Source organism: Chelmon rostratus, chromosome 3 (genome assembly GCF_017976325.1).
Source record: "Chelmon rostratus isolate fCheRos1 chromosome 3, fCheRos1.pri, whole genome shotgun sequence".
In the NCBI taxonomy this organism is placed as follows: domain Eukaryota; kingdom Metazoa; phylum Chordata; class Actinopteri; order Chaetodontiformes; family Chaetodontidae; genus Chelmon; species Chelmon rostratus.
In genome coordinates this window covers 5,971,721-5,998,750 of record NC_055660.1, presented here as the reverse complement: position 1 = coordinate 5,998,750, position 27,030 = coordinate 5,971,721, and the positions used below count along the sequence as shown (strand labels likewise).

The following is a 27,030-nucleotide window of genomic DNA, read 5'->3' as shown; positions in this document are numbered from 1 at the left end:
AAGGATTCAATTTTTATTTTTCCTTTAATTTTTGCTTTTATTCTTCAGCTATTCAGATTTTTTATTCAGCTGCTTCACAGTTTTAAGTTGCTGTGATACATATTGCAATGCACTCGGGTCATGTAAATAGCATGTTCTGCTTGGATATTCAGAATTTGACATTATTCTGAATGTAGCATTTTCCAATAAAGACGTGGGATATGCTGATTTTACTCAGGCAGCATTCTTTGGACGTGTACACAGCGCTTTCAGAATATGCATCTCAGTTGGGGTTTTTACTGTAGTTTGTGTCACGCGGCCTCTTGCCTGTTTACGGTCAGCTTTGTGTGTTGCCTAGCCAACAGTTTGCAAGGCTGGGACAGAAATGCATGCACAAAAGAAAAGCCCACATTTCTGTCTGCAAGGAGAAACACACCTGCTTTGAAACATTGTGAAAGACTCTGACATCAACAGGTTTTTGGATATGCACCATATCGCAACGCCAACCTTTTCAAGAAGGTGGCTAAAGGAATGAAAGAGGGAGGCTGTTTCCACACAGTTGAACAAGTCTGTACCGGTGGAAAACTTTGAAAAAGTGAGTTAATAGGAGTACGCACGGATGCATATGAAGGGGAATATTAATGAAATATTCATATTCATTGGCCATGTAAGGCCGAGTAAGTGCAACGTAGTCGCTGTCACAGCTCACAGAAAAGAACCATCGTAAATGTTATTAATTAGTTACACCTGCTGCTTTTCCTACTATGAGAAGTCAAAATCTGCTTTGAAAATCTCCACTATTGCAAAGCAGCTCAAAACAATCTGAACACACTCACCTAAAAGACAAACTCATCCTATTAATATGAATCACTACCTGATGATGAGGATGGTAGTGGTGGGCTTGTGGTCAGAGGGAGTAAAGACCACAGCGACTTCTCTGGCCTCCCAGGGCTGCAGCAGCAGACGCAGGACACCTTCTCCTGTCATGTCCTCCACACTCTCACCCGCCTGCACAAAAAAAACACACAGGAAGAGGGGACAAAGGTTGGGAGGGAAAGCAACACAGGCAATGCTGAAGCACAACAACAATGGCAGATTTGTCCAAGACTTAAATCAATAAATGTTTATGTTAGGAGCCGAAAAGCAATGAGTAAATACTAAAAGATTTAACCCTGTGAGGATTTACCTTTGGGGGAGAAGCCAGCAGAGAAAACTCTGTAGTGCTGATGTTGACAGAGAGGGGGCTGATATTAAACCTGCCAATCAAAACAGAGCAAACAGTTTGACAAAGCAATTAGAGGGATGTGCTGGAGCAGCAGATCAGTCTCAGTGGTATCAAACGAATGTTCTTGACAGGGTACCATTTGGTTAGGAGGTCCAGGGCCTCCAGGGGGGCAGGGTACAGGGAGAGGATTCGAATCTCCACAGAAACCACTGAAGAGGAAGGATTCTTCAGCATGAACGTCTTCACCTGCAACACATAAAAACTAATGTTTTCTTTCTGCTGCAGACAAATGTCACAGAATATATTTATTTGTAACACGGCACTGTTAAATACTCAGTTCTGATTGGTCAATCACCAAAATTCAGCAGTATTTCTTGAGAGACCCACGGCTGCTCAGGTAGTCCATTGTTAGGGAAGCCATAGCAACAGTCATAGACTTAAGGGGCAATCCGTTAATGTACCAGGCTCAACAACAAATTGCCATCTGATTTGAGGGGTAAAATGTGGAGCATTTTCCATCTTATATGGAGCATCACTTCTAATTTGTTTTTACAGGACAAAACACTTGACGTGTGGCTGTCCCCAGCAACAAAGCAAAGACAAGAACAACGCTGGACCGACAGGTGAAGCAATATTAAGGCACAAGTGACTTGAGGACAGAGAGATCGACCAGATTGAAGCAGACAGACACGAAAAGAGACCAAGAAAAACACAGCACGGGCGATCAACATGCTAAAAGACTGCTTTGGAGAAAAAAATGGAAACAGATTTTGAAATATATGACACTGAACGCCTAAATCAGCTGCTGTGGGCGTTTTATCCATCAGTACAAATTAATAGCGGTAAACCAAACTATGTCTCTCTCAGGTCTGGGATATCCTGTCACTTCCAGAGAGTAGACCCAGGCAGCGGCATTGGGCCTCTAGGTAAGAGCCTTTATCACCAGATAACGGTACAAGAGTAGGCTAACGTAGCATTAATGTTGTTATAACATTAATTGTGTTTCCAGGTGGAGCCAAAGGCATGGTGGAAGGAGACAAAGAGAAAACAATCAACATCCCTAAAGACCTGCCATTCTCTCTGTCTCATTTTGCAATAAACGGAAATGTCCAATTCAATATCAGTTATCATAAGGGGGTAGGAACGACTACTTTTGCCATGGATACGGACACATTTTTGCACAGAATTTAAGCCAATAGGCCTTTTTAGTAGCTAAAGGGTAATTTTAAATCAATAAAATGTGTTTTGATCATGATTTTGTGTCACATTACTGAATATATGTTCTAAGAGGGATAATGTAGCGTGAGCAGGTTCCTATAGAGAAATAAACCCGACAGGATGAGACAGAAACCCAACGCGAGGCGAACTCATTGAGCGTTGCCCACCTTGCTCTCATTGACAGGCGTAGCACCAAAGTCCAGAGGAAAGGACGTCTCTACAGGGAGTCTGGGCCACCTGAGAAGACAAAAGGATTTACGCCGTTAATGATGTTTGTGTAGTGATGCATTTCAAGACTCACAACTGCATGAGAGACAGCTGTGTGTTGCATTAAAGACCGACCTGCAAGGCAGCTTGTCTTTGTGGCTCTGCCATCGGGAGCAGAGCTCAGCAGCCAGTTTGCTGTCTACAGCCCAAGACGAGGGGGAAAAGTCTGGGAGGAGGGAACGCTGCCACTCTGAACGACCTGATGGGAGATCAGAGAGAAAAATAATAAATGAACAATAATAAATAAAAAACCCTCTTTTTTATTATGACTGTTGATGCGATTTCTCACCTGTTTCAGACAATCTGAGCGGGCAGGGTCGTCCACACTCTCGTTCTGCCTCAAACACCGCTTCCCCCTGCTGGCAGACAAATCATCTGTTACCACATCTGATCCTGTGTACTGATGCCCAACCCAACATGCGACTCAGTGGCTGCTATAGCTAGTAGGTTACCTTAAAAAGAGTTGAGTGAAAGTAAAGGGGAATATGCAGGGCTGTGCCCAGGCTTGTGTCCAGACTCAGAGTGGACAGCTGGTTGACAGGCAGGGCCCTGCTGAGCAGCTGGAGGGACAGGATACGCCAGCAGCCCTGAGGAACTGTGAGTGGACCACTGAAGTTCATCACCTGACAGACAGGGGGCAGCAGAGACATTACTGTCAAATCCTGATCTTGATCTTTATGATAGCAGGGTGAAGCATAACATCCTTTGCCCGCGTTGGTATTCACTTGACATAAATGAAGAGAATGTTGGCCGTCATCAGATCTGCTTCCTATCATTACATGAGGCGGTGGTGAATACCTTCATTACGCCCTGCAGCTTCTGTGAGAGACTGGCATTCGTCACAGTTAGGGGCAGGGGGAGAGAATTGGTCAGCCACACATCAACCTTGTCTGCATCTCTTTGTTTGACCTGGAACAGGCTGAACAAATCCCCCTCAGTCCGTCTGCAGAAAGCAACAATGAAATGAGTATCACGTGTTAATGCCACTTTCTAAGCATTTAGGTGTTTTGACAATTGCTGTAAATATTCATCTTCATCACAACAGGGACAGTAAATATGTGAACTTTCGGGTGCTTGTCACTAGCTACAGCCACTGGGTGTTCAATCTGTGTTTGAAATAAGCTTTATTTCAAATGGTTTCTGACAACAAGAGTGTGAAATAGAAAAGGTCTCAACATCACCTGTGTGTGATATGTAGTCCAGGGAAGCTGTGCGATGTCCGGTTTCCCAGAATTGTTAAACTGATATGACTTGTGCATTTCCTTCCGTGGCCTGGCAATGACCCTGATGCAAGAAGCAAAATTGTCTTTGATCAAATATTCCAAGACACTTTGGTCAAATGCAGTTGCACTAAGAAGAAATTATATGAATTGGGAGGAAATGATTTGAACTGAAATGAGTTTTCACCTCTGCAGGCAAGTGCAGCCACTTCAGTGAAGTTTTTTGCTTCTGGTCTCAGCAGAACCTGATTAAATTCCAGGCTGGCCTCCACTTTTGATAGGACCTGCATGTCCTGGGGATATGAATCATCTTGTGTAAGTCAATAAATGTCTTCCTATTATACCGATAATACAGCGAAACAATAAAAAAACACCTCACCTTTACATCAAGCTTCTTGCTTCCAGAATTTAACATATAAATTCCTATTTTTGGTTCCCCTGTAAAAAAAAAAGACAAGTAAAACCAGTGTACATATATGTACAGTTTAACATATTAAAACGTATGGATAGCTTTACACAGTTCAATGTGATCTGATGTGATTTCTGCGATGGAGAGGTCTAACTCATGATCTTATGTGTTTTTAAGAGAATGTGCTGAAACCTGCTTGCTGAGGCAAAGACAGACAGAGCAAAGCTGTGATAAAATGACCTCCATCTTCACAGTCTGTGTGACACATACAAGTTATAACAAGACTATACACCAAGTCATCGATCTTGTCTATATGTAAAAGCTGTGACACTATGACATGTTTGGCTTGCTGATGTGGTCAACAACAAAGATTGGTGAGCAATCATAACAAAACTGTTGGCAGTAATTATACACCAATGCAAATGCTGTGCAGACACCTGCAGCTGATTTCCTCTGATCGTCAGCCTTCCTGACGCCCAGGAAAGCAGAAATAATGTCTTCTTATATTTCTCTCATCTGACAGTTCTCTAAAAACAGCAGTGGAATATAAACATTATCTTCTTTCCTTCTGACAGGAAGTGTTTCCTCCAGAGTCAAAGTATAGATTCAGGAGACCTGTATTAACTCTACCTCTAGTCTCAAAATATAAACACTATTTAAACCTTGTGGACTTCTGCTCTGACTGTGGTCCACCACAGGAGCAGGTCGTGAAGGAAAAACATTTTCTATAGGTAATCTGAGCAGAGGATGAAGAAGCAGCAAGACTCATGTGAAACTAGATGCTTTTCTTTCCACACTGAAGTATCACTGATGAGGACAAATCAGCCTTTTAATGACGTTTTGCAATAACGCTCCCACAGCTGATTTGACATTTGGTGAGACTGGTCAAACAAACCCACCTACTGCAGCCGGTCCAGCAGCAGGGGCCAACAGCAGCACCAAAATGTGCTCAATGACGTAAGGCTTGAGCTTGTCCAGGTCGGCGGGCCGGTCACCACGCGCCGACAGATTAATCTGCAGACTGAGGCGCTCCTCACTCTGGAGGCAGGACCCCTGGGACGGGACAGGAAAGGCATACCAGTCACGCACCGAGCAGAAGGAGAAGCATGAGAACAACGAGGAGTAATTCGAGAATTAAGGAATTTAGAAAACAGAAACAGAAACTAATAATAAAGTAAGAAAAGGTTCAATTTGGATGTTAAAGACACAAAAAAAATGTAAACAGAGAAAACAAATGGGGATGGAAAAGTGCAAATTATTTTAATTGCCATGACAGACAGATGTACGCTGTACTTTGACAGACAGAAACAAGCAGGTGGTAACCTGCCACCCCACCCTGCGACTAACACCCTATTGAAGCTGACACATCAGTACTGGAGGAGTGCAAATCTCACTGCAGACGAGGGATCGTCTCAGAGGGTGAATCAGCGCTTGACGACCTGTAGACAGATGCCCTGGCTTGGTGCCACGGGGGCTCAAAGATGCAATAGCAAACCTAATCCCTTGAGACCCAGGCTACTGCTAACTTCCTGTAAGGCTCATTTAATCTGTGAGCAGCATAGGGACTGACCAAAGGCCAGCTCTCGTTTTTGCTTGCGACAATTGAAAAGGAGCTGAAGAGCAGGTGTTGATCTTGGATATGAGCCATGGTTTGCAGCTGGAGCACTCATGCAACAGGACGTAAGGATGATTTCAGTTTGCATAATTATGACGATATAGTCAGGTTGTCTACAGCCATCTCTTGCATCATGTGTATTGCTCCACATGAGCGCTGGGAGCCACGCTTCAATTACAGAGTCTCTTGAGAAAGCAATTAACAGTCTGGCAAGAGATCTCACCCTCCTCAGGGGTTCTGGAGAAAACAGAAGGCGCTCAGATGACAAGCCCGGCTGTCTGCCTGAGCAGAAAGCCAGCTACTCTAAAACTTAGTGGCAAGACGCGTGAGAAACACTCACTGCAAACTATGAACATACTAAAAATGGGGTGTTTTTCCTCAAAGTCTACCCTCCGCCCTCCCTTCTCATGAACTTTTAGCCAAATTGAAATAATAAACGTGAAGATGTGAATTTATTATATCAACTACTTCCCCCTCCACTCAAAACTGTGTCTCAGATGTTTGAGCTTCGCTGTGCAGAAGGATGCTTGTGTTTGACACTTGAAGCCTGTTTTCATTTTCATCTGCTAGAGGAGGAAAGTTTCTGTGTTCAACCTTCAGTTTAAGCAATTTAGCAACAAAGATGACAAATAGATTGTAAGTCAGTCGTGGTCCAACATGCAGCTTGCACAAGTGTGATGTGGAAACTTTACACTTCCACTGCATAAACACTGAGAACTGACTTTACATTAAAGAAGAGAGTGGAGCAGTTAAACCGATGAAAATAAAAATATTAGCTTTTTACTAGACTGTGGATTTATTCTTGAGGGACATGGAGTAGATGTATTGTCAAGAACTTTCAGTTGGATAATTGAACTTTTTTGTGAAAAAAAAGAAAAACATGTCAGACACAAATCATTGGCCCAAGCACAGCGTTTTACTATGTCTTAGAACATGTGGAGGCGATCTTTAAATAAATAAGATAATAGGTACCTGGGGACTGTTGAACAAACTCTTCGGTAAGCTGCACTCCAGGAGTAGACCCAGTATAGTGATGTTGGAGGCATCTTCCTGCAGGAGAAACAGGCAGGAGTTTAAAAATTAATTAGATTAAATGTAGACACATCAGCAAGGAGTTGGGTGCTCACCAATTTTCTTTTATGCATGTCTCAATGATCAGTGGCTACTACAATGCCACACTTGACTGAACTCTAGTGGTGCTAGCCATGCACTGCACATGATAGAAGTTCAATATCGAACAGAGCAGCTCTGGTCACGTATTGGGCCAATTAAAAGGAGCAGTATAACGACTGCACTCACAGGTCTGCAAACATAGACCACTGAACAACTGAACACTACGGTTGTAAACTACTGCAATCTTTCAACATATACTGTCCAGGTAGTCAGTAGCTCAAATGCTGATCATAGTGGACCTTGCAAAGGAGAGTATACTGGACCAACATAAAGCATCTACATTTAAACCTGTCTGTGAGAGGCTGTCAGATATAAGACTAAGCTCTCTACAAAATCTACAAAAATTCACTTTATTACACCATCTATTGATCCTGGTCCCATTTTAGAGTGTTTACAGCAACAGTAATTCTGCCCACTTGAACCAGGGATACTTCCAGGGACATTCCAGTCCCAAAACTGCAGGTCAGGGCTCAGAGTGCTTTTCTGAATTTGATGGGCGTGTTCAAGCATAACCAGGGTGTTGCCTCCCATTTAGTTTTGAACTTGACAGCAATGATGACACTACCTCTCATACAAAGTTGGATCACAGATAGTAAATGAGACATAAGAACATTCACACTGGCAGCCACGCAGGTCTTCGCCCCACCGTCTATCTCACGACTCTTTCATGCACATCCATTTATTCTAACTTTTTAAATATCCTACTCACAGTCAAAACCTTGTGGAACAAAATATCAGTTTGCATTTCTGCTTCATATTGCACAAAGAAGACAGAAAAAACACAATGAGAATTTGGATTCAACTTGATGACGTAGGAGAAAGTATGCAGTATACATGGAGGATGTTTATGTTAACCATATGCTGACACATGGGCAGCCTGCTGGGAGAGAAAAGGCTGCATTCAGCACAAGCGGCAGTCTGACTGATTATGAGAGCTGAAGTCTCTGTGCACTTGGCCAAGCTGACATTTTGCAACTGCTACTCCACTTCCTGTTGTGGAGGCGAGAACTCCTTTCAAATAGCTTCTTACATACTTTCAGTGCTTTGGCTTGCTTCTAAAAGCATACACCAATTTGTCTTTGGTTTTTGGTTGTTTTGCATTGCTTTGAAACATGTGTACAAATGAATGATTGTACATAGTTTTTATCAGTTTAAATGGAGTGTTTTCGGTTATACTCTGCAAGGAAACATTTACACTTTTATGCAAAAAAAAGTGATTGTTTTATGGCATCCTTCATGCTGACTGGACACACATTCAGTAATTTTATGACAGCAAAAGCTTGTCAGTGTGTCTTACAAAGCCTCTGTGTGTATGTGTGCAGCCGTCTGTTTATCAGGGCTGGAAGGAAAGGGGAAATCAGCTGTTTTCAATGATGAGCTCTTACTCACGACCATGCATGGCCTGCACAAACCAACACACAGACACGTAAACACATACCTGAGTTTGGGTCAGCTTAATGCTCTGGATGTGTGGGAATATTAGCAGACTGTCCTTTCTTTGGACAGACTTTAATGAACCCTGGTGAACTCCCACACCAAACACCTGGAAAAGGAGCAATTAACATTTATAAAAAAAGGTTTCTCAATACACCACATGCATTACATTAAGGCCAGGCAGTGAACAAGCAAACAAAGGAGTCACAGTGCCATTTCATGGACCTGAACTAAACTTCTGCAGCAGTTTGTAACATCAGCTACCAAGCAAGAGTTAGCATTGTTAGGTAGAAGCTCAATATCAGCAGAACCAATGAGCTTGTGGTGGACTACAATGCTGCAAATATGGATAAATGTGGATGCATCACACACAAAACTTCAATGTTTCAGGACAGTAAATAGATCTATACAGACAGTTTTAAGATGCACACCCAAGATTAGTGTCACCAACTCAGCATCTGACCAAATGTGAAATATGGTCACAATCTCCCCTTCTGTTCCGAAATTATGGTGTTGCATAACAGCCAGAAAAGTGTTTCTGCAGAACATTTTGATGTCACAGTAAAGCTGACCTTTGAGCTTTTGGATATAAACTGTCATCACTTCATTTGACCCTATAAGATATTTATGTTAAATTCTGTCATTAGTGCATGAATTCTTGAGTTATGGCTAAAAACATGTGTTGTGTGCGATCAGTAACCTTTGACCACCAAATTCTAATCAGCACATCCTTGAGTCCAAGTGAATGTTTGTGGCAAATTTGGAGTAATTCCCTCGAGGCGTTCTTGAGATAAAGTGGTCACGAGAATGGGACGTACCAATATACAGACGGATGAACAAGGCAAAAACATAGCGCAACACAGCATGATGACGAAGAACAAATTAACTGTATTCAAGATATTAACTGGTCCAGCTTTTAAGCTGAATATACCGTCATGTACACGTCACACATTAAGCCCTAAGATTAATGCTTGTGATTCACGTAGCGGAGGTTTACCTTTTCAGTCATTTGCGTCTGTCCCAACATAGTACTGAGCACGAAACATAATTTTAGGTGTGACAAGACACGTTTAAGGCGACATTATTGCAATGGCCGACATTGTACAAATAATGTTTGAGAAAAATGTATGTTAAAGATATGACTGAAACTTTTGCATGTGTCTGAAGGTTGTGAAGGGAGTGGCACGGCTGCATGTGAGCCCATGTGTCTCCGTGTTTGGGTGTGTTTGTTTTCCATTAATAAGCAACATGGGATAAACTCTGGTTTAATGTGAGGGGGAGCAAAGTTCAGTCCAGTTTTCCAAAAAAGCAAAGACACAAGAAAAAACATTTAAACTACATCTTATAAACATCAAGCATGTCAGACGTTGAAATTTACAAGAGATAATTGTCACTAAATAGTCACCAAAGCCAGATGTGCTAGTACAACATGTTTGGGTGGAATAAAAAGACAGACAGACAGAGGATACAGCAGTTTGAAACATGTGAATGCACGTTTCCAGACTGTATCCATACTATGCTAGCAACAACGAGAACATCGAGTTCACGGGTCTACAGAGTGATAGAACAGACGCAAACATTTAAAATGGTAAAAGCTAGTAAGAACAAGTAAGTAAAGTAAGAATAAACGGACTAGTTGTGTGAAATGTGGGCGTTTTTGGGCAACCTATATGTGACAATTCTTATTTTTCACGTCCTGATCCTGAAATTTGAGTTATTTGACTTCCGTTGTTTATGAGCATGTGGTGCAAGATGACAAGTGAAAACAAACATGAATGCCAGCTATAGCTGAGCAGCAGTCTGGTCCGGTACTGGTTAATCTGCAGATTAAAGCTGAAGGAGAGGAAGGGCCACTTGCATTACGATGCAGGATTTCACCACTATTTCAAAAGATCATGGTCTGAGACTACACATCAGGAGGAGTATTAATGGAACTGACCTGGTATGAGAGCAGCCCATGGGCCGATGTGTTTATAAATAATGTGTTTTCTACATTGCCCTCCTCAGACGGGAGGAAAACTAGTTTAAAAGATGCCTTCCCTCTGGGTGGGATCACCTAGGACACAGAGGACACATGAGAGGTTATTTCAAACAATTCTGCAGAGAACAAGACACACAACTGAGAACAGAATCAACACTTAACACGATTACTCGTGAATACATTGTGCAGCTAAAGGTGTAAACACACAGACGGACACACACACACTTACTCTTCTGTGAAAGAAAGGTATGTAAAAATGCCTGCTGGATGTAAACATTGACAGCAGTGTCACAGGAACTTCCTGGCTGGGGTTGTGTATATATATGGTTTCAGCTCTCGCCAGCCCCAGCGGCCTGTGAAGACAAGACAAAACCGCATCATGAATAAAATGCTCTCAACTAAACCTTTACCCATGGAGCACCACGCAGCTGAGAAACTTCATGCTAAAATTTTAGGAGCACCAGATTGTTCACACACAATCATCTATAAGTGAATTTATTCATGAGGCCTCTAAGGAACCTCGATTAAATTAGATCCTTCTGCTGCTCACTTTACCCACTGGATTGGTTGTGGTGGTTAAATTCACATATTTGTTATAGAAAAGTTGGATGAAACTTCAGTGCACAATGTGTCAGTGTTTACAAGTCAGAGATTAGAGATTAGCCTGGCAATGCAGTCAATGCAATGAGTCACTGGAGTCACAGAATAACTAGTGTTTTGCATTCTGTCAATGTGGAACAGCTATAAGATGAAAATCAGCCATTTGCCTTTCAGTCAACAGATGGGTAACAAGTATGAGCTCTTCATGTTTTATCTTGAGAAAGGCCCTAGTGTCAGAAGTGAAACCACACATACAAATAAGGAAATAAGGAAGGCTATGAAAAGCCTTTGGGTTACGTCAGCATAAAGATTAGCTCTCTGGGTTTGGCCATTTCTGCTATAATCTATTATATGATATGTCACCACTCAACATTTAGTGCTTGGTGACACCCAAACTAAAACAATCAAATTAATACAGCTTACCCAACACTTTTCAAAAGCACCTCAAGGTAATTAAATTCACAATTTAATTACGTTTCCAATCTAATTAAAATACAAATCTCTGTTTATAACCTTCCACTCCAACTCCTGTGTTCGCACACAAAGGGCAATATAATAACAAAGCCACTTAAATGTGCAGCAATATTTCAAGAGGGTGTTTCATTAATCATGTATGACTGATTGAGGTGGGATTCAATGGGCTTCCATGTGGGCTTAATTCACACTTCACTGGGTCCTGGAGATGCAGTGAGATGGAGTATGCATGGCATAATTTGATTGTAGTTTTACTGCAGGAGGCAACATTAACATTTAGGAGGTTACCTCTGTACAATATGCTGCAATCCAATTCTGTAGCCCTGCAAGAAATACTACTACTCTGAAGTTTCTATTGTTCAGTGTACAGAGGTGCTGGTTCATCTTTATATGTGTTGATACCAGTTTATGTTGTTGTATTGCATCCCATTAGATAACCTTAAAAAGTGGAATGTACACAGATTGCTTATTGTATATGAGGATACGAATTATTTGACATTTTCATGCTTTAACATCATTGAACAAATGGTGACAAATTAAATTAAGCCGAGATAAATTAACCTGCTGCACTGTGGGTCAACCAGAACACAGAAACCACACACTGCAGTGCTACTCTTTTATTAGTGGTTGGATTGTTGCACTTGAGCTACAATACATAATCTACAAAACATATACACCACTTTGAGGGTGGGAGAAGCTAGACTTTAAAATACTTGAAAGAATGAACCAAGTACACACAGAGTATTGTTGAAATGGTGCCTGAAAATGCTTCATGGACACTGCTGTCACAACACAAAATTGGCAGTGCAGCAGGAAGGACTATTTTTGGAAAGTAACAACAAACTAGTCTAGATTAGACTAGATCTGGTTATTGTAATCTGGCCCTTTAGTCTACGACAGGTTTAGCGAGCAAATGTTGACCAGTCATTTGCATGTCTGCTAGCTTTTGTAACGCTTGCAATGTTTAGCCTTCTGTGACAGCAAATGTTTGTTTAGCGTATAGCAGCACCTGACCTGAAAACTTTCAGGAGATATTTAAAGAAAATAATAGCTTTTTGACATGTTTGGGTTTTTAATTTTATCTGATAAGACTTGTGTAGTAAATGCTAAGCTATCACTGGACAATTCTGACCCTGGCGCTCTGATGCAGATATTACAACCTATGTCGACAACACTGTCTTCCCTTCTCTATTCGACCAATGCAGAGAAATTATGCATATGCAAGATCAGATCGACAGGCAGTGTGTTGTGTTTAAACAGACGAGTGAAACACCAAGCCGCATGTGGAAGCTGGTTGAGGAGAAGCCCTGATGTAACCAGAGTGGAGTCAATGGTGGTCTGTATGTGCATGAATGCTTCTCTCTGCAGAGAAAGCCCAGGAATACAAGGGCAGCATTTTTACTGCTGTGCTGCATTTCATTTTGGGAAAGTGTACTTATAAATTAATATTTTTTACAGTTTAACTTGACTTTTTAAAATTGTATGTGGGGTAAGACATCATCATAAGTGCACATCTCATTTCCTGCAGACAGAATGCAGAAGAGCAGCAGTTTGTTCAGCATGTAAAGGCTGAGTTGGTTCCATTTGGAGATCTATACTGAATCGTACATGATACGGGCACAGTGGAGTATGATTATATGACATGAAGGTACATGTGAAATATGATCTAAAATGTATGCATCTTGAGTCAAACAATTAATGTTCAGACTGTAGTAATTTCAGCTTTAATTTGATAACTTTAGTTTTGAGTACAAACGTTGTGATTTAGGAGGCCAATTCATTCAACTAAAAGACTGGAAAAAAATAACTCTTTCTCTATACTGTACATGCTTCCAGTCGACAACATATCATTACTACATTTTCGACATCTGAGGTGTTCAGTCAAGCCTAAACTGAAGCATCTTTCACTTCCTGTTTCCTTGTGAGAGTTCGACTTTACTTTCACTTTAAGCAAATGAAATGCATGTTCAACCGAATTTAAATCAGGAGTTTCAGCGGTCCAAAGACAGAGTGTCTACTTTTTCTTTCCAGCTATCAACCTGGTCAAGTGTGCAGCGTTAAGTAGTAATTGACACTTGGCTAATAAGCAGAAATACATTTTTGGACACGGGCAGACAGGATCTTCCTAACCACACACAACATGCAATCTGCTGCAGAAACTGTCAGTAAAATCATCAGTAAACACCAGTGAGCCAGACAGCCCAGTAAACTCAAACTGTAACACAGAAAAAGCGCATGTCTGGTCATTGCAGCTCTGTGCAGGTTTATTTCTGTCTTGTTTGGGTTACATACTTCAGCTAAATTATTGTACATCTTTTCACATCAATTCAGTATAATTTTGCCTGTTCCCACAGTTCTCACAGGAAAAAAAGGAAAACACAAGCTGAAGTGTGGGACTTTGGTCTCAGATTCCTGTTTTGATCTCAACTATAAATTTCCTGAAGCAATATTTCAGTGGCCAAACATTTATCCAATACTATTAGGGAATTTTTTGGTCATTTGCCTGCTACCCGGATTCCAGACATATGATATAAAATACCACAAAATAGATGCTGCTTGTGACTGTTTGCTTTTAACAGGAGCAACGCTGACTGCTGTCCAAGCACAGCATTACATCTGATATTCTGGCTGTTTTGGGAGTACGGAGGCAAACAGTGAAGTTCTTAACCCTTTTAACTGGGGTCAACCCTCTCCAGCATGTGTCTGGATGCTGGGAAAGGCAGCTTACTGCCATACTTGGATATCCTGTCTGTTCGTTGAGGTTGAAGGGCCCCCCTGCTTTATGAAATCTTCCCTTTCGGTAGCATTCATGACAGCGACATGTGACTTGCTATGATGCCACTGTCTTATTTTAACTCGGCTTAAATTAAGTCAGTGATGTTTTCCACATCAGTCAGACTGACATATGGCGAAATGGAGAAAACTTTGTTGCTGGGTGTGTAATAAAGAGTTTCATCATTTGAATAACATCTATGCTTGTTAAGGCACATCAAATTAAAGCAGGAAGTGTAATAAGAGCTTACTGTGTCCCGAACTCCAACGCTGGGGGCTGAAAATGCAAAGGCCTCCCATTCTCCCGAGTATATGGAGAGGAGCTGTGGGGAAGAAAATCACACAAGAAAAAAATATAAGACCGAAGCAGAGTACTTGAATTTCATCAGCTTCATTAAGGAAAACGAAAAGAAAAACATCTATGTTAGTATATTTTACAAACACCTGAAGACAAGAACACTGTGTCCCCTTTCAAACACAGCATGTGACAGTTCACAGGGATTAAGTTATAGTCAAAACTATTACTGCCCCCAGGCCGCTTCACAAACCACATATTTCCCTGCCAAGGAAGGGGACTCGGATCACGCCAGGACAGAAGTCAGATAACTATGACACAAAGAGGGGAGGCAAGTACTAGATGTCATGGATCGCGATTAAAATGAAGCCTTTTGCATATGAAAATAATTTCACACTCTGCTGAAGGTTGCAACTAGAAAACACATGGCTTAATTGTGTTAGGTCACGCTTCATTTCACACATTGACTTACACGGAGCCAAACACCGCAAAAACATGATCCAACAACATTACACAGTACTACATGTAATTTGGGTATTTTGGAAAAAGCCACACACTTCCTAAACAATCATTCGAGACCTCAAACAAGTAAATAAGTACAAGTCTGTATTTCAATGGAATTTGTAATGCTAGGCACAACTAACAAATATCCTAACTAGCAAACTACACAGCTGCCATCAAACTAAGTTAAAACATATGTAGGTAAAGACAGGATACGCCTTTGCTCAAAAGTCCAGTGCTGTACTAGGACCAGTGACTCTACTTACAATAACTCACAAGAAATCACATCACTATTGCTTCATCAATGATTTGTCCCACTTCAAGCACTGTAAAAAAGCATTGTGAACATTCCATAGAAAGCCATGCAGATTAAAAAACTGCCTTTTTTAAATCTCTTATGAGTTATTTTTATCACTCGAATGTACTTCTCCCTCAACAGGTCGATATCAGTGTCAACAGAGGCATCTTGAAGCACGGCAATAGCAGCTAATTTGGGATTTTGCATGTATGTGTGTGCATGTATGCAAACAAGACTGAACCCAGTTGACAGAAGACTGACACAGCTGCTGAACAACGCAAACGTGAAGGTGAGAGGACTACAGTTCAAGTCCCATCTTAAGGGAAGTCACTTTCTTATGTCTGCATGGGTGATACAATGGATTCATTCATGGATTTTGTGCACTATTTAACTCTACAACTGTGACAGAGGGGAGTCGGCTCCTTCACAGTCAATACAAAACCAGTCCAGACTTTCAAGTGATTCATACACTCCATAGCAAAATTTAAGTGCATAATGTTTCTCTCATTAGACTTTCTGAATAATGCGTTTAAAACATAAAAACACACCATTAAACACGTGTTGTGCATTTGGTACCATGTGCAGGCTTAGTCTAGCAAGCCTGCATGTAATTTCAAAACCTGTCTAAACATCAGGAATGAAGAATTTTGAAGGAAATACAAAGCTCACTCTCAGAGGACTCACTTGTCTACACCACACAGCTACCTTGATTCAATCTTCATTCTTCCTGATGTTAACCCTGTCCTGACACATCTGACTGAAGTCGTTAGGTTTGTAGTCAAAATCAGCTGTGCCTTTGCTTATCATCCTGGTATGTATTGTAAAAAAATCATGGTTCAATTAAATCATTTGCATTGATCTCACCTGTGTAGATTATTGATCACATTTGTTATTTCTTGACAGTCTGGAGGTAGGCATCTAAGAATTTCACTATGTGTTGTACTGTGTAAGATTGTATATGCGACACTAAAACTAATTATGATTTCAAGTTGAAAAATACTTAAACATATACAAACTTGTCTCATGAAAAACTAAATTTGATTATTATTATTATGGGACCTTTTACAGTTAACCCATTAATAATGAACCACAGTGGATTTGAGGTGAGATACACATTCTCCCACTGCTGGGACATGTCTTAAAGCAACTCCTGATAACTGGAAGGAAGCAGCAGTGGGATTTACATGAATCTAAAGGTGAAACAACTTATCTGTTATTGGACCAGGCAGAATAAAACAGGACTCCACTGCCTTACTGCTTCAACATCTCATTCTAAAAAAGGTACGAAGACTGGAAGTATGTTTTCCACCAAAGATAGTAATTTATGGTTGTTTACCACTGCTGAAATACTTTGGAAGGAAATGTCAAATAACATCGATGCTGAAGTAGCCTGCTCTCTGCCAGGATTAGTAAACTGAGCTTCATGTCCAAAACAGTCACACTATTTCACACATGCAATAGAGAGAATAAGACAAACAGGCAGTGCTGTATAGACTTCCAATGATGAACACGCATATACAAGATGGAAAAGTGCAGTACACAATGTTATATAAAGAACCCAAATGTAAGGAAATGTTCTGAATGGATCGTTTCCTGTTAAGGCAACTATCTAATTTGCCATCTCATTTGACATATCTGTAATGGCTCTCCACCCTTTTGCCTAGAACAAACATTCCCTCATATAGCATCCTATATAACTAAATTCCATTATAGACTACAGCTTGATAAAAGTAAACACAAATGTAGCTGCTTTATTATTATTATTATTATTATGGTTATTACATTGCAAAAAATAAAGTCTAGAGCGACCTGAGTGCTACTGAGGCCAGCCCAGTGTGGAGCTACAGGATGGTGTTTCAAGCCTACTGCTGGGAAACAAAATTAACAGCTTGACAAGTGTTTCTCATTAATTACCTAGACTGTGGCCTGTTACCGATGCACAACTGCAAACATACCATTTCTACAGAAGTTTATATTAACTTTAATCTAATGTTAGTTCAGATAGGTGACTTTTTTTTGACACGCTCTCACCATTCATATCTGTGCAACCAATGTGTTTATGATTGAATTGTTTACTAGAACCCAAAATTGTTTGCAAGAGCACAAAGGACGTGAGCCGCATATGGAGGCTGTCTTGCAGGAGATCGAACAGTGCAATGTTGTATTACATCAAATTCACTGATACTCATTGAATTTTGAATATTTTCTATTAAATTGTTGTAATTTTATTAAATCAAACACATGATAAGACACTTTCTGGTGACAAAATGTGTAAAGACAAAATTCAGAAAAATTCTAATGGAAAACAGATTTCATAGCCTTACGAAGTGCACCAGATTGATGCAATTAACTTTAAAATGTACAACATTTTCTTTCCCACCACAAGCTCACAAAATCCTGTGGCAAACACTGTAATCATGTATGATTCTGTAAAGTTAAAAGAACATAATGTGGTGATGCAGATTTCACAGATGACTCATTTCTGCGGAAGAAAGATATAAATGGCAACAGTTGGCTGGTTGTATTTTATCTTACATTCAGATTCACATAGATTGTTAACTTGCCACCTGCGCCAAAGCTCTCGCGAACTAGATCATTTTCTGTGCAGCAGCTCAGTCTATGTAGTCAGATGTAAAGGAAGCAAAAAGGAAAAGGGGTCAATGCTGAGACAACAGAAATGAAAAGAGCACTGACAAAGACTGGCAACCCCCACGCAACACTTTATCTTCCTTCCTCTGTGGCCAATCAAAGTTGCCTCAGTGCCCCAACAAGCATCAAGACAGGGAATTAAAACCTGCTCGGTTATCATATAAAACAACAATTTACTTCAGGCTAAACTGTATTGGAATAACTTTCAACAATGGCTGACAGAAGCTTGCACACAACAATGCACACATTACGATATCCACTGCACAGCAAGTGCCATTTGCAGATACTGATATCATGAAATGGGCAATGAAATAGGTAATGGAAAAAACTCCATGCATGCAACACGGTAGAACAGAAATGGCAGGAAGTGTGAAAATATGCACCCCCACCTCTTAAAAAAAAAACTAATTTCAGAGTAAGCATAACCTAATCAATACACCTAGATCACACAAGTATCTAACCATTGTTCGGAACGCACAGTTACCTCTTTCGCTGGCGTCACACCTAAACCACACCTGTAGCTGCCAGCATGTCCTCATAAGGCAGTGACTCATGTGAACCACTGTGGTTTGGGCACAAGCACTGAACTTGAAGCATGGAAAGATGGATTCTCAGCTTGTGTGATCTTGCGAATTGAGCTGCTTAGCAATGTAGCTTACAATGAGTTGCTTTGGACAAAGGTGGCTGCCAATGAATGTAATCATCAACCGTTTAAACGACTGACGTGTGTACAGTCACAGCGTCGTCTGATTTCCTTATATGTTTGCATTCTGTGATTGTGTCACGGAGGCCACAAAGTGAATCAAATGCACCAACAGAAGCAAAACAACAACAAAATCCCTTCATTGTCTTTTTATTGTATGCTGCTAATAAGAGGTTTCACTGAGGGCTACCAACTAGCAAGACAGTAGCAGGTGCACATTCAGACTCTTGCTTGTTTGATGCCAAATTAGCCTTCTTTATTGCGGAACTTTCTATATACTTAAAACCACACGGCTGTCAACCTGCTAAATTCTGTCTTTCGCTATTCACACATAACCACTCTTTCAACCAGCTACAGCTATTTATCCACCTGCTCTAAACAACTGAACTGTCATATTGCCTCATGGTTTACCACCTGTGAAATGACAACATTTCCCTTTCTTTCTCCCTGCTGTAGAAACCATGATAACAAATGCATAACGTCAAGACAAAGAACAACAACTGAGCTGGCAGGAGAGTTTGACTTGATGAGAGGGACACTGTCTCCTCTGTTACATAACAAGTGCTTCTCCCCCTCATGTGGTTCTAGTTGTTGGTTAATTCACAACTTGTGAAATAGTATAACTTCAAACAGTCAGAGTAGAAATACTGTGTGTGTGTGTGTGTGTGTGTGTGAGAGAGAGAGCATATGAGGGGTCAAATGTGAAGGTGAAATGAGGTCATCTTCAAGTATTGTGTGATGGCAGACAGCGGATACAGATCTATTATTGATGTTTGAAATCTAACGTCAGCAGTTTCAACAACACAGAGCCATTTATCTAATTAAAAGCAGACTACAGTTGTAAAAGACAATGTTTAGGAAAGCACTTCCTAATTAAATTGTACATAATGCTGAATGCATTAATGCAGGTGTAAAGCCTATTAGTTTCAATATGCAAGATCCAGATTCAATGTTAAAATGTGACGTGGAAAACATGCTGCACTCTTTGTTCTTATGTATGTATAATGGAAGAGGAGGGCATTTACTTTGTCATATGCATTAGTAACTTAGTATTCACTCTAAATTCAACAGCTGCTGCCCTTAAAGAAAAACTGAGTAAGCGTACCACTGAGCTGTAGTCCAAGGGTTCTGTCCACTGCCACAGTACAAAAATAACAAGTTATGTTTGGCGCTATTTGATCCCCTGGATCTAACTCAAATAAAGTCAATGTTAGCAGTGACTTCAGCCGTGCTCCAGGGGAGAGGTTAGGACCAGTGGAGAGCTAGGTCAACTGGTGTTCACAGGTGTTTACAGAAGACAGGGAAACAATAAGCGTAACAATGAAATTAAAACCACATGGCACAGTAACAGTTCACTATGACTGCGGTGGAAGTGAAACGACCTAAAAAGACAAGGGAAGAGCATTTTGGCACGAGACTGGACTCAGAAAGAGATATCATTAACCTTTGTATCTGCAGCCTGCTTTGCTCTTTAGGCTGGGAGAGAGTGATGGCAGGCCTGCGAAGTGACTGATAACCCAGGCACGAGAGGCCTCACAGCCCACAGCTCTGGAGGTCCCCAGGTCAACCAGCACTATGAAGCCTGCTTTGACTGTCACCTCTATGGAATTAAAAATAGCCATATTCCCACACTGCTCGGCAGCAGTTGGCTAAACCAGATTAACTTTATGTCAAGACTGAATACACGTCACTTTAAGGAAGTACTCCAGCCATTTAGAGTTGCATGTAAGAGGCGGCCCCTACATACAGTTTACCTTGCCAGACAGCTGGATGGAGCTGAGAATCTTCAAGTTAACTACTGAACAACAATGACGGCTCCTAAAGAGGTTAGCTTAGATGCTGCAATAGCACCATTTATATCAGAAAGGACTTCTTCATTGACAGAAGAGCAAATGGCACTGAAGGCTTTTCTCAGCAAAGAAGATGTTTACGCTCGTCTCCCGACTGCCTTTAGCTAGAGTCCTGCGACATCATTTTGTTTGTTGAACTGATTGATTGAAGTTAGCATGTAATAGACAGTGATACACTGATGGTTCATCCAATCACCTGCCAGTACTTTTTGAAAGCTTGTGCCTTTTCCAATCGGGTTCCAAGGATGGCTTCCCCTTACTGTTGTCAGGCTCTACGATTTCCGCGATGAAGAAAATCCAGACAGAATTGTGGAATTGGATATTAAAAACTTATAGAAATGCTAGCAAAGCAACAGTGTAGGTTTATGTGTATCGAGAAAGAGAGAGAGAGATTATTACCACAGCTGCGTAACGTCATCTTGAGTTATGTAATATCATGCCATTGCCATAGCTCAGAGGTAAGGTACCATTAAAATCATTACAAAAAGAATTACAAAAATCTTGCAGAGGCAAGTCAGTCAAACTGTAATTTGTTGAAGTACAAACTTCTAGGCAAGGCCAGTTTAGGTATATGATGGGTTGGGCTCTTTACATTACTGACATTGCTTCTCTGGAAAGATAAACAAGGAGCAGAAGCAAGCACAAGTGCTAGAATATATGCATGACTTAAAATCTATATATTTAAGAAGACTAAAAACATTTCTCTTTCTGAGCAAGCTGTTACTAAATAATACCATGAATTGTTGATATTTCGCTGCAAACGCGTATTTTCCAAACAATTTTCTGCAGGAACAAAAACAGCTGGGAAAGACAGGCCTCCTCTCCTTTTTCTTTCAAGGAGTTCTAAAATTAGTCAGGAATTTGGTTCTGTGCCTGTCTAACACACGCCCCCAAAACTCTCTCCGTCACACACCCCCTCACTCACCAACATAAACAACATGGCCTGCATACAGGGCAGGACTTTTAAAAGCCTTAGAAACTGTCAGTCCTATTACACTGAACCCACAAGACATCATTTGTCTGTGTGAACAAAAACATGTCACCCTACAGCTACAGTTTTGTTCTGCATATTAAACAAACCATTGAACAGTGCTCTGCTATATGTTATAATTTGTTGAATATGTTCACATTAAGTCTGAGAATTTCTTTTTATACAACATGCTTGTTTTTCCATTGGGCTGTTCACAAACCAAACCCACGCCACAGCCCTGCTTTCATCCTGTGTCTCACAGTATAATTCGAGTCTGCTCTATACAGGAGAAAACACTTCAGTATGATGCAATCTGTATGCTGGTCTGGGGTTTGTTGGTAATTACGTGGCTTGGTGGAAAGTCTCCACATATTCCCAAATGCCACTCATTAACAGGTGGAAACCTTTTATCAACTTACATAGAGCCTAGATATTCTTCTAAAATTGCTGAATGTATGTTTTTCTCTGGCTGATGTTGGAACTTGCAAAGTAAGATGGCTCAAACGTGTTTTACACCTTCTCATCTAGTGTTACTAATAACTAAAAAAGCTTACCTGTCTTCCAATGGAAGACCATCTTTTCTTCGGTCCTTCTCCACCTGAAAATGAAAGAAAAATACATTTCAGTCAATATGGTCAAAACACTTAACTGCAACCCATTAATTCTGCATTCACACTGTGGCCTAGAAACAACCACATCAGGAGGCTCTGTGGGATGTAAATCTACTGGTACGCCAAACAGCCTTCTGGCTACAGCGATGATTTTCATAAACAAGAGGTTTGATGCTCATGGATATGCCACCAACTACCCTCATGCATTTCACGATGCATCTGTATTCTATTTCTTTAAATGTCGAAGGTTTTACTTTGCATGAAATATGATTTCACTGTAAATAAACTAGGAAATCCAAGCAGAAAACTGGAACTGCTTTGGGAAACTAAAACTGGCATTACATCTTTTCCACCCTGACTCCGAGGGTTAGACAGCAGGCAGCAATTTCTGCCAGTGCTGGCAGAGTATACCGTAGTTCTCAGAATGAAACAATGACCATCCAGTTTGTTGTTATCTACATGTTCTCACACTGTGCATTTGGGATTACTGAATGAATACAGCATTTCTGAAGATTGGAGACCACTCAAAAAGAAATTTGTGCAATTGGTGATCAGGCCACAATTTGATACAGCGCTAGATACTGTTGACATTACTGCTGAAATTTGGTTTTTCAATTTTCTTAATCTTCAACATACTTGTTTTTTTTTTTTTTTAATTCATTAGATAATGCTGTGCTGCGTTTTGTTTAAGTGCGTTCTTCTCGGGGTGAAAACTGACCAGGAGCGCACTTGGTAACTGACTGGTCATTGTCACAATGACGTGGCTTGGATCAAACCCCGATTTGTGTGACAATGGTGTGTAATCTTCTCTGCATTTTCATTAAATTTGCAAACTGAGGCTCAGTTTGACAATGACCTGAGGAAATCCTTTTAAACACAGCAGAACATTTCAAAGGACACATGCCAGCAGTACTGCATGAAAACCAGGAACAATGAGCACGCACATGGTGTGTGTATTTTACTGAACGTGGCTTTCTAAATCTAAGTGACTGAAAATTACAACACAGCAGTACCAACTGTGTTAACTACACTGTAGTAGGTTGTGAGCATGATGTATGGTCTCAAGAGATAAGCTTTGGTGTCTTCAAACGCAAAACATACAGTTTCCATAGGAACAATCTGGTGCCTTAGGGCTACATGATGGCTTCATGATCACACCTCAAAATAACACCAATGGAGGACATGATATAGGAAACAAGATGCTACAATGTCATCTTTAAAAGCATGACATCCGATGCTCTATAGTCTGCACTGTAGTCTAAACAAGGGTTGGGGTGTATGACACGATCAGAGATGACAAAGATTTGTCAACCAGTAAAGATTATGCTGTATTGTTTCTACAAATGCAGCAGCTGCCCTTTAACATCAAAGAGGAGGACTGGTTTAGCCAATATTGGATTTACAGGATTTTAATTGGATTTTTAATTGGATTTTTTTCATTATTGTGGACGGTATCAATTTATCAGACATCTAATTTGCTGGAAAAGCAAAAAACATTAATATCTATATTTATGATCTTTTAATGGCTTCTTTTCTTTTTTCCTTAAACTTAAAGACAATTTACTCTATCGCGTATACTGTGATATTAATTTGATAAACTGATTCTGGGTGCAGCTTGAAAATTTCCAATTGTTGTTTTTGATTCTGTTTTATATCCTAAAATGCCTCCAGCACATTTGAAACCTGGCAAGTTAATGGCTTAAGTGAAGGAAAAACAGATTTTCCAGCTGATTAAGCACAACAATGACATATTGTGTTCCTGCTTGTTGCAGCAGGTGAGCAATTATAGCAAGAGGAATATTCATTTGTAAATGAACTGGATTCTAGTTGCAGGGATTTTAAGATGAATGTAGGGATTTAAAACATTTACGACAAGGGTCTGTTTACACAACACAACTCTCAAATAGGCAGATGAAAGGGATGGAAACCTGAACTAATCTAAAAATCACAAGGGGAAGCCACCTATTTTCGGCTTGCAGCCAGTCCAAACACACAATCCTTAGTCAAATCCAAAACACAAGTCAATGTTTCCAAAATAACAAGTAACAGGCATTAGACGAAGACGTCAGCAATTACAAGCTCTAGCTATGCACACAATATGTGCTCAGTTACGATCTCTGCTGCCCAAATGTGATACCTGATTTGATTCGTGCTCTGCATCAAAGACATAAGACACTGTATCTCCTGCATCACCACTTCAATGTGCCCACAGCAACATACCGTGTGCTACTTAACCAGCTGACCACCAGCAGCACAGGAACATAGAAGAAAGACACCCATGTCATGCTCTATTTCACATAGGCCATGTAACTGAGACAGCCACTCCATTCACTGCGGCCTATCTAAACATGACACCTAACAATGTCAACAATTCTGCCATCTGCCAATTGGGTCTGCAAGGTAGGGATGAGTGGAAAAAACACATCCACACACTGACACACACAACCCCTTTCTTTAAACCCTTCTTTTTTTTTTAGTCATCCAACAAACTCGAAGAATTATCTTCAGTGTTGAATCAACTCCTCCTTTGTTATCTCTGGTCTGGGCATGTCTATGGTAATTATGGCAGTGTGCAGATTGCAAAAGAAGCATTTTAAAACTTTGTGCAACATAGCTGCAAAATCAATCAATTGAGCATTTTTGTGGGTAGCATCCGTGCTACTATATGTATCAAATAAAAAAAAAGTCTACCATTCATCTTTGAAAAACAAACACAAATTTTATGATATTTTTTTAAATGTTTCAAAACTGCTTTGGTGTAATGTGCACTATCACTTAACTTACCTGAACCAAACTGTCTCTGCTGCTCACATTCTTTAACAAAGACCTGCAGAAAATGCCACACCCCCCTCAGGTAACATGACAGTCAGCTGGTGACCTCATGAGAGGTTATCAGTAAACACTTCACTCCTGCTGCTGTGTGTGCTGTTCTTGCCCCATGATTGCATAATCATCACACAGGCCTACTTGAAGCTGTTTTGGAAATTTGGTAACTCAGAGCATAAAAGACAAATCCTGCACAACAGCTTAACCTTTGATCTACAGAAGCAGGAAATAATTGCAAAGTAGTTCACAGAAAGAGGCTGCAAAGTACAGTATCATTCATACTGCCTCGTTCCTACCATGCTTTTCAGTGTGTACTACTGACTGAACTCCACAATGGACACTATGTACAAAAGAAAATAAGGAGGAGCCACATGGCAGGTGGCCTCCCGCTCTGGTTTCATTTCAGTTTTGGAACTTTGGATACTAGCTACAAAACTACATTTGCACAGCAGTATGGTCACAAAGTCGTGTAAGGGCCCTGATATCTCCTCACACGAACAAATGAAAAATGCACAACTCGACTGCTTGCAAAGTGGAGGCAAACACAATGGAAATGCACACAACCACACACGTGCTCATCCATCTGGCTGCATTTGAAAGATGATGTTCTGTGTTTTGCATATGGACACTCTCAATTCCTCCAGACACACAAATGAAAAAAAAATATGATTACCTGAAGTGGGACTAACGGGTCTGCATCCTCTGGTTGCCAGACTTCGACCACGCTGGCGGACAGCTGACTCAGAGCTTTGTGGGAGCAAGAAATTAAATTAACAGTGACATGTTAGGTTGGAAATTGGGCAACATGGAAGAGACAACCGATTGGAAGTGCACCAGATTGACGCAGTCAAAATAATTAAACTACAAACTTCCAACCTTCGTTATTATGACTGGTTATAACAAATGTATCAACCGAAACAGCGTGGATGATAACCACATAGACAAGTGAGGAAATGACTTCGCTTCGGCAGGCTGACAAAGGCTGTTTGCTAGCTGCCTGATTAGCACGGTTAGCTCGGTGGCTAACGAACTTGGAAAACACCTCTCCTGCTGCTGCAGTAACACACACGTCTGTTTAGCTGTCTATAATCAGTCCGCGACCTTTTACAGCTCTATTACAATGACAACAATAACGATTAAATGCCCGTTTTAAGTCCCGATAATACGCTAGCGTTACTTCCCTGCCTGCTCAAGTTATCGTTCCGTTTAACCAAACAGCACAGGGAACTGGGAGCTAGCATGAACTAGCAGGGTGACAAAAAAAATAGCTACAACCCTCTTCCCTTTTAGTAAAAAAAACAAAATGTGGCTAAATGTCTTTATTACTTTTCTCCAAATTGATTTTAAATGCTGTTTGGACAATTTAGCTTGCCACCCATTTCCCAGTATACCGTCTGCTGTCAAGTCTGTCCAGCTAACTTCACGTTTTTTTTGCAACGGTCGTGTTACACCTAAGCGAAAAATAAAGGTGAGTACAAACCTTGCAGCTGTGCCCCTCCGTGCTGTACGCAAGGTAAAAGTAATTGCAGTATTCCTAGTAGTATATTGATCCACGTTTTCCTGTGACAGTGGCTGCCTTGTTGGAAGTCCTGTAGCCCCGCCATGCTGCCCTCTCAGCTAGCAGCCTACCTTGTGTTTCGCTGCGTTGGTCTTTCTTTCTCTTACCAAGCAGCAGCAGCGGCGGCGGCAGCGGCTCCCTCCCTCTGTCCCTCCCCGCCTCCTGAACCACACTGCACTGTGCGGACACACACCACTGTCACTTACAACAAGGCTGTTTACGTGTCTGCTGCTGAAGGTAAACCAAACCAAAAACCCTACAGTGGTGGAAAGAAACTAAATACATTTTCTCAAGCACTGTACTTAAGCACAAATTAGAGGTACCTATACTTAACTTGAGTATTTTTACTTCATGCCACTTTGTACTTGTACTCCACTCCACATTTATTTGACAGCTGCAGTT

The 27,030-nt window shown here is 40.8% G+C and overlaps 1 protein-coding gene across 3 annotated transcripts in view; it reads right to left on the bottom strand.

The window, feature by feature from the left end:
* Positions 1-26,730, bottom strand: part of tmem131l (transmembrane 131 like) — a 33,829-nt gene extending 7,099 nt beyond the window's left edge. Inside the window, exons 1-20 of one of the 3 annotated variants that reach the window (XM_041934457.1) lie at positions 26,551-26,730; positions 25,744-25,817; positions 22,188-22,231; positions 14,619-14,690; positions 10,751-10,874; positions 10,480-10,596; positions 8,545-8,649; positions 6,906-6,983; positions 5,218-5,371; positions 4,289-4,347; positions 4,097-4,202; positions 3,871-3,973; positions 3,488-3,632; positions 3,142-3,312; positions 2,979-3,048; positions 2,765-2,888; positions 2,590-2,659; positions 1,341-1,450; positions 1,166-1,235; positions 854-987 (exon numbers count right to left, since the gene is read on the bottom strand). In XM_041934457.1, the coding sequence (XP_041790391.1) occupies positions 854-987; positions 1,166-1,235; positions 1,341-1,450; positions 2,590-2,659; positions 2,765-2,888; positions 2,979-3,048; positions 3,142-3,312; positions 3,488-3,632; positions 3,871-3,973; positions 4,097-4,202; positions 4,289-4,347; positions 5,218-5,371; positions 6,906-6,983; positions 8,545-8,649; positions 10,480-10,596; positions 10,751-10,874; positions 14,619-14,690; positions 22,188-22,231; positions 25,744-25,817; positions 26,551-26,674 (2,054 nt within the window). In that variant the 5' untranslated portion in view covers positions 26,675-26,730. The remainder of the gene's footprint in view (positions 1-853; positions 988-1,165; positions 1,236-1,340; positions 1,451-2,589; positions 2,660-2,764; positions 2,889-2,978; positions 3,049-3,141; positions 3,313-3,487; positions 3,633-3,870; positions 3,974-4,096; positions 4,203-4,288; positions 4,348-5,217; positions 5,372-6,905; positions 6,984-8,544; positions 8,650-10,479; positions 10,597-10,750; positions 10,875-14,618; positions 14,691-22,187; positions 22,232-25,743; positions 25,818-26,550) is intronic. The other 2 variants (XM_041934459.1, XM_041934458.1) reach the window with 2 other exon arrangements.
* Between the last annotated feature and the right edge of the window lie 300 nt (positions 26,731-27,030).